This window comes from Pituophis catenifer, unplaced genomic scaffold (genome assembly GCF_029215685.1).
Source record: "Pituophis catenifer annectens isolate HBS135680 unplaced genomic scaffold, rPitCat1.0.hap2 SCAF_4, whole genome shotgun sequence".
NCBI classification, from domain to species: domain Eukaryota; kingdom Metazoa; phylum Chordata; class Lepidosauria; order Squamata; family Colubridae; genus Pituophis; species Pituophis catenifer.
Genome location: NW_027256884.1, coordinates 132,000,906 through 132,015,237, shown reverse-complemented (window position 1 = coordinate 132,015,237; position 14,332 = coordinate 132,000,906). Strand labels below are relative to the sequence as shown.

At 52.1% G+C, this 14,332-nt stretch overlaps 1 protein-coding gene across 1 annotated transcript in view; it reads right to left on the bottom strand.

Moving 5' to 3' along the window:
• Nucleotides 1-14,332, bottom strand: part of DNHD1 (dynein heavy chain domain 1) — a 68,462-nt gene that overhangs the window by 46,258 nt on the left and 7,872 nt on the right. The window contains 10 exon segments of the mRNA XM_070944168.1: nt 44-141; nt 478-603; nt 891-1,107; nt 1,206-1,297; nt 1,499-1,697; nt 2,036-2,163; nt 2,257-2,533; nt 2,983-3,108; nt 11,081-11,238; nt 11,320-11,563. Coding sequence (XP_070800269.1) covers nt 44-141; nt 478-603; nt 891-1,107; nt 1,206-1,297; nt 1,499-1,697; nt 2,036-2,163; nt 2,257-2,533; nt 2,983-3,108; nt 11,081-11,238; nt 11,320-11,563 — 1,665 coding nt within the window.

Here is a 14,332-nt window from a genome sequence, read left to right as displayed (position 1 = left end):
TGAGAGGAGTGGGGCAATCCTTCCAGGCACAAGCCTGACTTACCAGCTCTGCACTGGGAAGGGTGATGTTCATCTCGTAAAGAACAATGTTCAGGAAGACCCACTTCTGTTGGAAACTCACCCAGGCATAAAGAAGGGACTCTGGATAAAAGAGAAAGACAAGGAGGAAGAAAAGGGAAGGGGATCCACCCATCATGCGACACCCGAGGGTTTTTAACACTGATCCCTGAATGTGCAACTGGCACATGTGAGTTCTCACAGCACAATGAACCTGGAACCAGGTCAAAAGAGGCCTCCTCTCTCACTGCTCGGCAACTTCTGAGCCAGGCCAGCATCTCTTCTATTCCTGCTGGCTTTCCACCCACCCACCCAAGAGAAAGGGATTCGGAGTGATGGGTGCCCATTGTGCACTGCAGATGCCCAATGGCCTCCTTTGCCCTGTGAATCAAAGGATACCTCTCTCTTCTGTTTCCTCACCAAAAGTACGCAGTGTGGAGGCCCAGCTCTTGGCCTCTTCCAGGATGTCGGAGGAGAAGGGAGACAAGATCATGTTCTGGAGGATTAAGATGCTGTGCTCCACAGCAGCCTTCAGTTCAGTGGTATCTGTGCAGCCCAAGAGGAAGGGCACATGGTCTGGATGTTTGGCCCAAATTAAGCAAAATATTCCTCCCCCACAACACTTTGTGTGAGGGGGAAGAGTAAGAAAGGTTCCCACCAGAAAAAAGTAGCTGACGATGGACCTCAATGCCACTTTCCCTTCCCAGAAATGAGGGAAACAAGCGAAGTGACATGAAAGGGCCTGGTAAATAGGTAAGGGGCCCTTCCTTGCCGGCTCCTGCTCCCTGAGTCCACACTCAGCCCAAACACACCTGCATTATTTAGGGCCTTACCTGACAGCACGAAAGTGCCACTGTCCTTGGAGATGTATTCAAGCTTGGCTGCACGCTGGCGGCCGCTAGTTGGACGCCGGAAGCGTTCCGGCTGCGGTTCCTGGTAGGGCACATTCAGGATGAAGTTAACAAGACGGAACTGCTTCTCTGCCCAGGCCCTCTGGAGACGCAGGAGAGTGTCTCTGGCATAATGACGGCTTTTCTCGTGGGCATACACCTGATGGTCAAGGGAGAGAACAGCTTTATCACAGCCCCGCCCAGCAGGAGCAAGAAGAGTAACAGTTTCCCCGGCCAGTCACATGCCAAGCCACTCACCCTGAAGATGGCATCGCTATATTCCAGCAGCGGGTAGGAGAGGAGCTGGCCCAGGGTGAACTGCATATTCATTGGGCATTTGGCACCCATCACTGAAAACGTGCGGAGAACAGCTGAAACCAGTTCAGCCCCACTCAACTCGGCCCTCTGCCCTCTCCAGCCTGGCATCTTCCCTGCCAACCCCTTAATTCAGCCACATGCCCAGAGCCATCCTCCAGGGTGCAGCTCAGCTCCTCCGAGCCCAGCTTCAGTCCTTTCCCAGCACTCCAAGGCCAGCCCCACCAGCCCCTCACCAGCAAAAATCTCTTTCCAGCAGCCGAGCTTAAGGAAGTGGCTCCCGAGCTTCAGGAGCAAAGGCAGGTACTTCTGGAAGTTGCCAATGGCTGAGAGGCAGGCCTGTATGACACGGTGGTGGCTGGGCAGAGAACACTCCAGGCTGGCCCCCTCCTTCTGCCACTCCTCTGTTTTCTCCAGGGCCAGAGGGGCGCTAAACTGCAAGCAGGGAAATTGGAGGGAGGGGAGGTTGGCCAGGGCCATCAGTCTCAGATGTCAAAGCTGACTTCCTGACCCTTTCCAGCCTGGCCAAATTCCCTGACATGACTGGGCGGGCAGGTGACCAACATACTTTGGCCAAATGAAATTATTTCTTGCCGCATGAAACCCTGACTGCTGACTAGCGTGGAATGGCATCCCGGCTCCAAAGGACCCCCAGATGCTGCTGCCAAAGAGGACCTGGCACCTGGGATGCCAAAGTGTGGGGAGGGGGGCGGACATGTTGGAGAAGGGGCCTAAGAAACTCCGGCCGGCTGCATCTCCATCTCCACCTTCACCTTGACAAAGGCCAAGCACTTCCACTCCTTGATCTGCTCAGAAACGATGCGGAACAGCTGCCAGACACGGATGTGAATCTCAATGACCTCCTGCTGTCTGGTGAGGAGGGAGAGGTCCGTGCGTCCCCCTGCAAAAGGCATCAGGAGACCCCTGACTCACCTGTCACATGCAGGTGAACTCCCTCCTCCCCCCAGCAGGACTTGGCCAGCAGCTGCCCCACCTGTCAGAATCCGCTGCGAGTGACAGAGGTCCGTGACACGTCCCACCACAGCCTGGAAGCGCTGCAGGAGCCGCATCAGCTCGTCCTCCATGACACAAGGGTTCTGGGACGGGTCCTGGAAGCGGCCTAAGGTAACCGTGGTGAGCAGTTCTTGGAGCTCCCGAGTTGCTTCCTGGAGGGAGCTGCTGAGCTCAGCAATGATGCTCAGGCGGCGTGAAATGATGAAGTCGGAGACCTCCCGCTGCTGGTACACGAAGGCATCCCAGGTGTCCAAGAGCTAGGATGGAGAGAAGGCTCAGGCTCTACATGGCCATCCCCAAAGATATCAAGGATCCCACAGGTGGAAGAGGAGGGGACAGCAGCTGTCACCCACCCAATGATGGCGTCAACAATGGAGGCCGAATTGTCTTGCACCTGGCTGCAAGAGAAGACGAAGGGCCCCTCCCCCCTCCCAGAGAAGGAGCCAAGCAAGAATCTGCCGCTTCTGGCTCTCCCCCACCCCACCCCCACCCTCTGCCCTGAAGGGGAAGACCAAGGAGCCAGGGGGTTGCAGGGAGAAGATAGGTGAAGAAGGGCCTGTGAGGCTCCACTCAGTTCCCCGGGAGCCATCCTGCCTTACTGGAGAACACCTCTTGAAAAACATGGTCCTCCTTTATTCCAGCAAGCTCTTCCCTTGCCGGTTGCCCAAAGGGATGGCTCTACCAGGGTTTAGGAGGAGGACCTTACCATGTTTTCCAGACTTTCTTCACTGGAGCTCAGAGGGCGATAGCACTGCTGGATGACCTCATTGAGGGCGCGCACATAGTCCACGTATTCCTGCAGCTCGGTCATCTGGCCTTGGTAGTGCTCCAGCTATAGAGGAACAAACCAAAGCCACAATTACTACCAGGGTTAGGCCAAGAGTTTGACATTCTGATTCCATAAGTTAAAGCCATTTACAGAATCTGCCCCTCTTTTGCTACAGCCCTCGGGGGATCTACCTTGGGTTGGACATTCATCCCAGCCCCCAATTCCACCCCAAAACATATGATGAATTTCCCAATCTGATTTCATAGTGCCATATGGGGCCTGCAACTGAGAGTTCAGCAGGGGAAAACCAGGAGAAGCATAAGATAAAGTTGTCCCAGGTGTGGAAAGCAAAGCTTCATGTGATAATAAGGCTACCTGCAGGACCTGAGGTCTCAGGTCCAGAGTAGAGCCCATCTGCCACTGGGACTTCCCTAAAAGATCCCTCAGCCCAAGCCACGCTTCCAGGAACGTTTGCCCAAGCTCTCATGGAAGTGAAGACAGCCAAGGGGATTTTCCCAATGTAAATCAGGAAGAATCCTTAGCTGGTTGTCCCTCAAGGTTATCAGCATGCGTACAGTGGGTTAACCTGGGGGCTTGAGAGGCGGGTAAGAACAAAGCAGACCACAGAATCCAAGGGCAGACCATCCACTCCAATCCCAGCCCAGGGCCAGAATCCCCTGAAGATGGACAACTAACCTCCAAGTGCATCTGGCTAAAGAGACTCCATACCTCCTGAGGCAGCCCGTTCCATTCTTGAATCAATCATAACGTCAGACAATTATTTCTGAATTTGCTTCCTTGTAATTTGAACTCATTGTTCCTTGCTCACAATCTACCCTGTTGTCTAGCTTCCTTTTAAGATATTTTAGCAGGTCTCCTCTCCTTCAGATTAACCAGACCTGATTGAACACCTGCAACTGTTCCTGGCAAGTTTCATTCCTTTCCAGAACCCTGGCCATCCTTGCTGCTTCCTTCAGGACGCACTCCAGGTTGTCAGGGTCCCGCCTCATGTGCAGCCCCCAGAACCGGACCCACCACCCAGGGGTGGTGTGACCTGGCTGGAACAAAGATAAACTCCTCCTCTTGGCACTGTTTTTTGCTCTTTAGACTCCATTTAACCCTGACTCCACTGGGACATTCACATTCTCCCTTGCTCATCCTGTGCTCCTGCAGGGAAGCAGGGTGGCTTCCCTCTTCAAAGATCCCAAGAATAGGACAAGGGACAAGGGCTGGGCGCTCTGGGGGGGGGCGGGAAGAGGAGGATTCCCTGAGTGGGAGAACTCTGAAGCAATGCAACCGTCTGGCTCCCCCCCACCCTCCACAACTCATGGCAGCACTGTCTCAAAGGGAAAAGGGCTTTTGCAGCCAACGGTGGGAGAGCTTTTTCCTTGGCCCTGAGGATTCCACCCTGAGTAAGGGGTCAGACAAGAGGGCCCCCAAGGTCTCTTCCAGCCCAGGAAGGCCTCCAGGATTCTGCTCCATCGCCTGAGCAGGATCTGAGGTATCGTAAGAATAATCCCTCACAGATCCTGGATACTATTTTATTTTTTTCTTATTTAATTTAATTTAATTTATTCAATTTATATGCCACCCCTCTCCGAAGACTCAGGGTGGCGCACAATACATTTTTAAAAAAATCATTAAAAAAAACATTTAAAAATTAAAAACATTAAAAACTCATTCACGCCATTCATGGCCGGATCTCACCAGATCACAAGAGCGAGATCAACGGCCCCAGGCCTGCCAGAAAAGCCAGGTCTTCACCGCTTTTCGGAAGGCCAATAGGGTGGGGATGGTCCGGATCTCAGGAGGTAACTGGTTCCAGAGAGCTGGGGCAGCCACAGAGAAGGCCCTCCCCCGCGGGCCTGCCAGCTGGTATTGTTTAGCTGACGGGACCCGGAGGAGACCAACTCTGTGGGATCTTACTGGTCACTGAGAGCTATGCGGCAGAAGGCAGTCTCGAAGATAACCTGGCCCTGAGCCATGTAGGGCTTTAAAGGTAATAACCAACACCTTGAATTGTGACGAGAGACCAATAGGGAGCCAGTGCAGCTCGCGGAGAATTGGTGTAATGTGGGTGTATCTAGGTACACCCATGACGGCTTGCGCGGCTTCAGTTCTGGACCAACTGTAGCCCCATGTAGAGTACGTTGCAATAATCTAACCGTGAGGTGACAAGGGCATGAGTGATTCTGAGAAGAGCCTCCCGATCCAAGTAGGGTCGCAATTGGTGCACCAGGCGAACCTGTGCAAAGGTCCCCCTAGCCACAGCTGCCAGATGTTGCTCTAATCTTAGCTGTGAGTCTAGGAGGACACCCAAATTGCGAGCCCATTCTGAGGGGGACAATTTCTCCCCCCCTCAGAACCAAGGATGGACAATTGACATAGTCTTTAGGAGGCAATACCCACAGCCATTCGGTCTTGTCTGGGTTAAGACTGAGCCTGTTGACTCCCATCCAGACCCTCACAGCCTCCAGGCACCGGCACATCACATCCACTGCATCACTGAATTGACGCGGGGTAGAGATATACAGCTGGGAATCATCCGCGTATTGCTGATACCTCACCCCGTGTCGTCGGATAATCTCACCCAGCGGCTTCATATACGTTAAATAGGAGGGGAGAGAGGACCAAGCCCTGAGGCACCTCACAAATGAGGGGCCTAGGGGTCGACCTCTGTCCTCCTACCAACACCGACTGTGACCGACCAGAGAGATAGGAGGAAAAACCACCGTAACACGGTGCCTCCCACTCCCAACTCCCTTAGTCGTCCCAGAAGGATACCATGGTCAATGGTATCCAAAGGCGCTGAGAGGTCAAGGAGCACCAAGATGGAGGAATTACCCCCATCTCGGGCTCGCCAGAGATCATCCATCAGCGTGACCAAAGCAGTTTCCATGCTGTAGCCAGGCCTGAAGCCAGACTGAAAAGGGTCTAGATAATCCGTTTCCTCCAATGACCACAGGAGCTGAAGTGCCACCACTTTCTCTACAACCTTTCCCACAAAGTGTAGGTTGGAGACTGGACGAAAGTTCTTTAATTCTGCTGAGTCCAGGGAAGGCTTCTTGAGGAGCCTTACAACCGCTTCCTTTAATGGTTGCAGGAAGGCCCCTTCCCTCAAGGACGCGTTAACTAAAGCCTGGAGCCAGCCTTGTGTCACTTCCCTGCTGGCCAAAACCAGCCAGGAGGGTCACGGGTCCAACCAACAAGTAGAGGAACTCATCGCTCCTACAGCCTTGTCCACTTCCTCAGGAGTCACAGGCTCAAACTCATCCCACACAATGGGACTAAGACCTGCCCCCGTCATCTCGGTCGGAATTGCCCAATCAGAGTCCAGGTCCATCCGAATCTGAGCGACTTTATTCGACAAAAACTGCACAAACTCCTCAGCTCTACCCAGCAAGGGCTCCTCCACTCCTCCTACATTAAGGAGGGAGCAAGTCACCCTAAATAGGGCGGCTGGGCACGAATCAGCAGATGCAATAAGTGTGGAAAAATGCAAGCATTTTGCCACCCATATCGCCACTAAATAAGTCCTAATAAAGGCTCTTAAGAGTGTTCGGTCAGATTCAGAATTACTGGTCCTCCAGCGTCACTCTAGACGTCTCTTCTGGCACTTCATCTCCCTGGATCCACCGCCATGGAGAGGTCGCAAAGGCGCAATCTGGTCCAGTGCCCCAGATGCCGCCCTATTCCAGGCAGCCACCAGGGACTCAGCCGGAATGTGGACAAGGGAGTCAGGTGGACCTTCAGAATCCATTAGGCGCCGGGGCGGAACCACTTAATCGGCTCCGCCTCCCTGCGATGGAAGAATATTGCCCTGAAGTCTAACCTCAGCAGGAAATGATCTGACCATGACAAGGGAGAAGCATCTATACCCCTTAATGCCAGATCATATCGCCACTGCCCCAAGAGAAACACCAGGTCAAGTGTGTGTCCCTCACTATGAGTCGGACCCTGAACTACTTGGGTCAGGTCCATGGTTGTCATGGAAGCCATGAACTCCTGAGCCACATCTGAGGATTCGCCAAGTGACGGCAAATTGAAGTTCCCCAGTACCATAAATTGTACTGGGGACAATTCAATAAATTGAAAAATAAAATAAAATAAATAAATAAAATAAATAAAAATAAAATAAATAAGCCTGGGGAACTCCACCGCCAACCCGGCTACTGCCTCTAGCAGCACAGGTAGGGCTGTCGTAACACAGCTGGGAGGCAGGTACGTCAACAACAAGCCCAACTGAGCCCCTGAGTCCAACCTCAAGAGGAGAGACTCACACCCAACAATCTCAGGGGCAGGGATCCTGCGAGGACAAAGACTCTTCTGGACAATAGCTGCCACTCCTCCACCCCTTCCCTGGAGTCGCGGCTGATGCAATATCTGGAACCCATCTGGGCACATCTCTGAGAGGGGCATACACCCCTCCTGGCCCAGCCAGGTCTCAGTTATGCATGCCAGGTCAGCCCCCTCCTCCAGGATTAAGTCCTGAACTGAAAATGGCAAACATATCTAATATGTGTGTGTGTGTGTGTGTGTGTTTTCGTAGATTTTCATGGATACAGGTATGCAAGTCTTGGTGTATTTGGGTCTTTTCCTGTGTAAGATTGAGAGTATCTTGGTGACATTTCGATGAGATCCCACTCGTCATCTTCAGGCTGGTGTCTTCGGCTTCCTGCACGTGCGAGCAAAGTGTGATCGGAGATGCCGTCTCTCTATAAATACTGGTGAGGAGGTGTGGAATGCTGGCTTTGTTGTTGTAAGCGGGTTGGTTGGCTGTGTTGTTACATCTTGATTAGTTGATGGAGTTGCAGATTAGTCGGCTGTCTCCTAACATCCTGTGTGGGTGAGGTCCTAGCTGTGTGCCCATTAGGCTTTTGTGTTGTAACGACCTGGGTAATGGGCCATGTGGCAGCATCCTGAGCTCCAGTGTTGTGACATCCTGAGCTGCAACATCCTGGGTAGTTGGCTGTGTTGTAACATCCTGAGCTTTAGTGTTGTAACATCCCGAGTTCAGTGATGTATTGTCTTGAGCAGATGGCTGTGATGCAACATCCCGGGCTTTGGTTTGGCTCCGAGTCTCAGGCCTTGTCATGTGCTCAAGGCGTGTATTAGTTTGCTTTGTGTGGAGATCGGAGGGGGGCATAGCAGCTGGCAATGCCGCCGCGGTCCGGCTCCTGGACGGTGGCTGCATTTCGTCTATGGGATGGGATTGGTTTTGAGTCTGGTGAGGATGATTGGTGGTGGCGTCATGTGTTATCCTGAGTCTGGTGTCAATGTTTGTGGCTGGGGCTCGTTTGTTGACTAGGGCTAGTTTCCAGATGTCTGGTAGGCGGGAGGTATCGTCACGTTTATTCATGTTATGGGGGTGTTTCTCTATTTTGATGACTTCCATAATTATTCTCTTGTTGAAGTGTTCAGTTTTGGAGATTAATTTGGTTCCTTCAAAATCAATTTCATGTCCTGTTGTTTTAAGGTGCTGGAAAAGGAAGTTTTTTCTTCTTTTCTGACTGTGTTCTTATGTTCTGCGATGCGTGCATTTATTCTCCTATTGGTTTGTCCAATGTATGTGGCTGGGCAGATTTTGCATAGTATTTCATAGACTTCTTGGTTTTCTAGCTGGATTTTGTCTTTGGGGTTTCTTAAGATGTTGGCTATTTTTTTATACAATTCAACGTGAATTGTATAATTATTACAGATCTATTTTTGTTATAGAGGTATTTTAACTTGTATTTTTGGATTTTAAGTGTTAATAAAGGTTTTTTAAAAAAAGATGTTGGCTATTTTTTGGTCAGGGCAGAAGGTTGTCTTGATGTTGTGTTTGTGGAGAATTTTGCTGATTTTATCTGTGGTGCCTTTGATGTAAGGGAGGAGGCGAAGCCATTGTCCTGTTCTGTGTCTCGGTTCTTGGGGGTGTCTCCCTTTGGATTAGGTTGGTAATTGTGTTTCTTTGGCATCCGTTGGAGATTAATATGTTTGTGAGAGTGTGTAATTCAGTTTTCAGGTGGTCTTTGTCGGCTAGGCATTTGGTTCTGGAGATGAGAGTCTTGGCTATGGAGTTGATCTGTGCAGGGTGGTGATGTGATTAAGCGTTTAAGTAGCGGTTTGTGTGGGTTTTTTTCCGGTAGATGTTACAACACAGCCAACTACCCAGGATGTTGCAGCTCAGGACTCAGGATGTCACAACACTGGAGCTCAGGATGCTGCCACATGGCCCATTACAACACAGCCAACCAACCCACTTACAACAACAAGGCCAGCACTCCACACCTCCCCGCCAGTATTTATAGAGAGACGGCATCTCCGATCACGCTTTGTTCGCACATGCACGAAGCCGAAGACACCAGCCTGAAGATGATAAGTGGGACCTCATCGAAATGTCACCAAGATACTCTCAATCTTACACGGGAAAAGACCCAAATAAACCAAGACTTACATATATATATGTATGTATGTGTGTGTAGGTCTTTGGTTATTTGGGTTTTCTCCCATGTAAAATTGGAAGTGTCTTGGCGACGTTTCGACGAAGTCTCATTCATCATCTTCAGGCTGGTGTTTTCGGCTTCGTGCTTCTAGGAGCAATGTGTGATCACAGCTGTTTCTTCCTTTTAACTGCCAGTGGGGGTGTGTTCTGATTGGTTGGGGGCTTGGCTGTGCTCTGATTGGATGTGGGTTGGCTGTGCTCTGATTGGATGGGGGGGTGTTCTGTTTGGGTGGGGGCTTGGTTGTGCTCGGATTAGTCTGAGTTGCAGGGGAATTTGAGCTGGTGAGCTGCGTTGCTGTTGTTTGGCTTCACGTTCGTGGTCATGCCACATCTTCATGGTTGGTGTCAGTTTGCTTCATGTATGGATTGGAGGGTTTAAAGTGCCTAATGATGCAGCTGTGGTCTGGTTTCCAGTTTGTGGTCGTGCCTCATCATCGGTGTGGGTTTGAGTTTGCTTTTTGCGTGGATGTGTGGTGGTAACATCCTGTGTGGTTTTCATGAGTGTGGGTCTGGTGTCATTCTTTGTGTTAGAGACTCGTTTGTCAATAAGGGCGGGTTTCCAAATGGCTGGTAGGCCGGAGGTATCATCTTGTTTATTCATGCTGTGTGGGCGTTCTTCTATCTCGATAGCTTCTCTGATTATTCTGTTGTTAAAGTGTTCAGTTTTGGCGATAGTTCTGGTCTTTTTAAAGTCAATTTCATGTCCTGTGGCTTTAAGGTGTTGGACCAGGGAAGAAGTTGGTTCCTCTTTTCTGACTGAAAACGTCGCCAAGACACTTCCAATTTTACGCGGGAGAAAACCCGAATAACCAAAGACCTACATACAAACACCCGCGAAAACCTCAGAAAACATATATATATGTATGTGTGTGTGTGTGTGTGTGTGTGTGTGTGTTTCTCTTTATTATTTTTACAAATAACTCAAGGTGGTGAACAGATCCAACATATCCTCCTCACAACAACCACCCTGTGAGGTGGGTTGGACTGAGAGAGGGGCTGACCCAAGGTCACCCAGCTGGCTTTCATGGCTAAAGTGAACTCGCCATCTCCCCATTTCTAGCCTGGGGCTTTAAGCACTAGACCAAAGTGCTTGTTTCTGCTGCTAATGGATGCCTACCAAGAAATAAGGCCATCCCTCACATGCATTTTGCATAAAACTCTATACACACGTGTGGGTGTGCACATATATACAATAAATCAATAAATATGTAACAGGCAGCAAGGATTCTTCAAGAATTCATCTAAGCTAATTTTATTTGTACACACACCCGCACACATACACACTTCAAATCCAGCCAAGGCTCTCCACCAACGTCCCACCCAGATAACCTCAACTCACCCTCACATTCAAATCGGCATCTCTCCAGAGCCCAAGATCACAAACACAACCCATCCCACTCACCACTGGGTATTAGCTTGCTTGGTACAATGTCCTTAATTTCCCAGGCTAGCAAAATAATTCTAGGGAAGGCCTGGTGCGCGTGAAAGCCCTGCGTGGGAAGGGAACGGTGCCTGAAGATCTCCACCTCCGCTGCCGGAAGAGGCGGCTACCTTCTGTGAGCACTTGGCAATGGTGAAGATGTCGGTGCCAATGTTCATGTAGAGCTGCAGGACCGAGGCCAATTCGGCGATGAACTGCTCACTGCGCTTGGTGGTCTCGCTCAGCAGGAGGGTCAGGATGTCTTCGTCAATGGAGGCCAGGAGGGGCACTGGGGAGAGAGCAGGGCAGGCTCAGGGACGCCGGCAGCATGAGAGGCCCTTTCCCTCTCCTCACCCCAGGAAACACATACGGATGTCCTGAAGGATGCCACCGCAGTCCACCAGGAAGAAGCGGTTGAAGGTGATGACCACTTGGGGCACCTTCTGCACCTGGACCGCCCAGGTGCGCAACTTGAGGATCTGATTCACGTACTCTTCTGCCGGCAGGCCCTTCATGCTCTCCAGCTGGCCATCGCTCCAGCTGTGCACGTACTGGTAGATATGTCCCAGCCAAGAGTACTCTCGGCAGAGCAGCTGTGTTTCTGCCAACCCAGCCTGTGGGAAGACGGAGTGCTTGGCCAGGCTCTTCAGGTGACAGAGGCTCTCCTGGCAGAAGGAGGCCCGGGGGGAGAGGGGTTTCAGTGGGGAAGGAAGGCCTCCTGGCATGCCAAAGCCGGAGCCAGGCATGTCCCTTGATTCCTGGGCTAATTCCTTTTAGGGAGGTGGGGGGTGGGGTTTGAACACCACCTTTATTTGTGCAGAGGCAAACCATTTATTTTACCTTCTGTACTTAACTCTAGATTTGTCACCTATCAACATACAGCCAAGGTCACTTTTTGAAGGGCGAAGGAGCTCCTTTCCTCATGGGTCATGAGAAGGTGCTCAGAAGGAAAGCAAAAACATCCATCCCCAAAGGAAGCCTACAAAAAGGTCACTTGGACAGAGACCGGAGGCTGTGCCCTCCCTGCTCAAACAGCGTCTCATAGGTGTGAGCAGGTGAGGACCTCCACAGGAGGAGCTGCTCTTGTGCTGTGCTTCACTGAGGGTCCACTCCCACGCCCTGCAGGAATGGGGCCTCCCTGAAGATAAGCAACTGAAATGCATCTGGCTGCCTTTTGGAGAAAAGCCTCCCAGCTTCTCGGGGAAGGCAGGATCGTCTTAGAGCAGACCCATGAAATGCTTCCAGAGGGACACTGTGTTGAGAAGCCAAAGAAGCCGAGAGGACAGGGAAATGAAGGAACGTGACAGGGGCTCAAATCTGCCAAGAAGACTTCCCATAAGTCTTAGATTATAATAATAATCTTTAATAATGAAGATTATTAAAATAATCTTTTAAGGGGAACTGGGAGGGCGACCAAAGGGGATGGGGGGGGTAATCCACCTAGGTCAGGGCCCAGCCTGGCACAGGGTAACGGTTTGGAGGGCGCAGGACGAGGGATTGGGGATGTCATCAGCACGGTGGATGGGAGGGGCAGATATGGCGGGAGCAGAGGACCTTATCTTGTGCCGGGGGTGCGCACTCGCTACTTGAGAGCGATTGCACGCCCCGGTCCTCAAGGCTCCCCTCAGATACTAGGTGGCTCAGATACTCAGGACCTGGGCCTCCGGCTGATGCTGTGCAACACCAGGTCCGTGGTAAATAAGGCCCCCCTCATTTACGATCTTATTCAAGAGGGGGGAGCGGACCTGGCGGGTATTACGGAGACCTGGTTGGGCCCAGAGGGAGGGGTCCCTCTGGTTGAGATGTGTCCACCAGGCTTCAGAGCATTCCATCAGCCGAGGGCCCAGGGGAGGGGTGGGGGGGGTGGCGGTTATTATTAACGAAAGTCTGGGTCCGAGGGAGACCACTGTGCCTCAGATTGCCGGATGTGAGTCCCTCTTTGTGAGATGGGGTCATGGGGTTCAGATGGGCTTGCTGCTTACGTACCTGGCTCCCTGCCGCGTGGCAACGGCCCTGCCCGAGCTACTCGACGTGATAGCCACGGTGGCAGTTGATACACCCAGGCTTATGGTCATGGGTGATTTCAATCTGCCGTCCGTTGGTGAAACGTCAGAGATGGCTCGGGAGTTCATGGCTTCCATGACGGCCATGGACCTGACCCAGTTAGTTCATGGCCCCACTCACGGGGGGGGACACACGCTGGACCTGATTTTTGTCTCTGGCCAGTGGTTGAGTGGTCTTGTTATAGGGGATATAGACATGAAACCCTTGTCATGGTCAGATCACTCACTCCTTCGTCTGGACCTTCGAACCGCTACACCCCGCCGCAGGGAGGCGGACCCAATTAGATGGATCCACCCCAGGCGCCTGATGGATCCTGATAGGTTCCAGACGGAGCTTGGGCCAATTCCTGAAGATCTGGCACACGACTCGGCCGAGGACCTGGTAGCTGCCTGGGATCGGGCGGCTGGTGGGGCCTTGGATCGAGTCGTGCCTTTGCGGCCTCTGACCCGGTGTCGATCCCTCGCGGCTCCTTGGTTCACCGAGAAGCTGAGGGAGATGAAACACCGGAAAAGACGCCTAGAGAGCGGTTGGAGGGCCAGTCTCGCTGAATCTGACCGAACACTGGTAAGGTTGCATATTAAGACCTACCTAGTGGCGATAAAGACGGCAAAGTTTAATTACTTTTCCGCCTCTATTGCGTCATCAGGGAATCGTCCGGCCGCCCTGTTCAGGGTAACCCGCTCCCTGCTCCATCCGGGAGCGCGGGAGGATCCCTTGGAAGGCAGGGCGGAGGATTTCGGACAATACCTGTATGACAAAATCGCTCAGATCCGGGGGGATTTGGACTCTGACTGGGTAGATCAGGGCAGGGTGACGAGGAATAGTCTTGAGAATGTTACCTGGGAGGAGTTTGATGCTGTGACTCCGGATGATGTGGACAGGATTTTGGGGAGACTTAGTGCGGCCACATGTTTACTGGACCCGTGTCCCTCCTGGTTGGTACTGGCCTCCCGGGAGGTTACACGAGGCTGGCTCCAGGGTGTTATCAACGCTTCGTTGAGTGAGGGTCACTTCCCCGCCGCCTTGAAAGAAGCGGTGGTGAGGCCTCTCCTCAAGAAGCCGTCCCTGGATCCGGCAATATTGGCCAACTATCGTCCTGTCTCCAACCTTCGCTTCCTGGCGAAGGTTGTTGAGAGTGTGGTCGCGCGACAGTTTCCACAATTCTTGGAGGAAACATCTTATCTAGATCCGTTCCAGTCGGGTTTCAGGCCTGGACACAGCACGGAAACGGCATTGGTCGCGTTGGTTGATGATCTCTGGAGGGCTCGGGACAGGGGTTGTTCCTCTGTTCTGGTCCTGTTAGACCTCTCAGCGGCTTT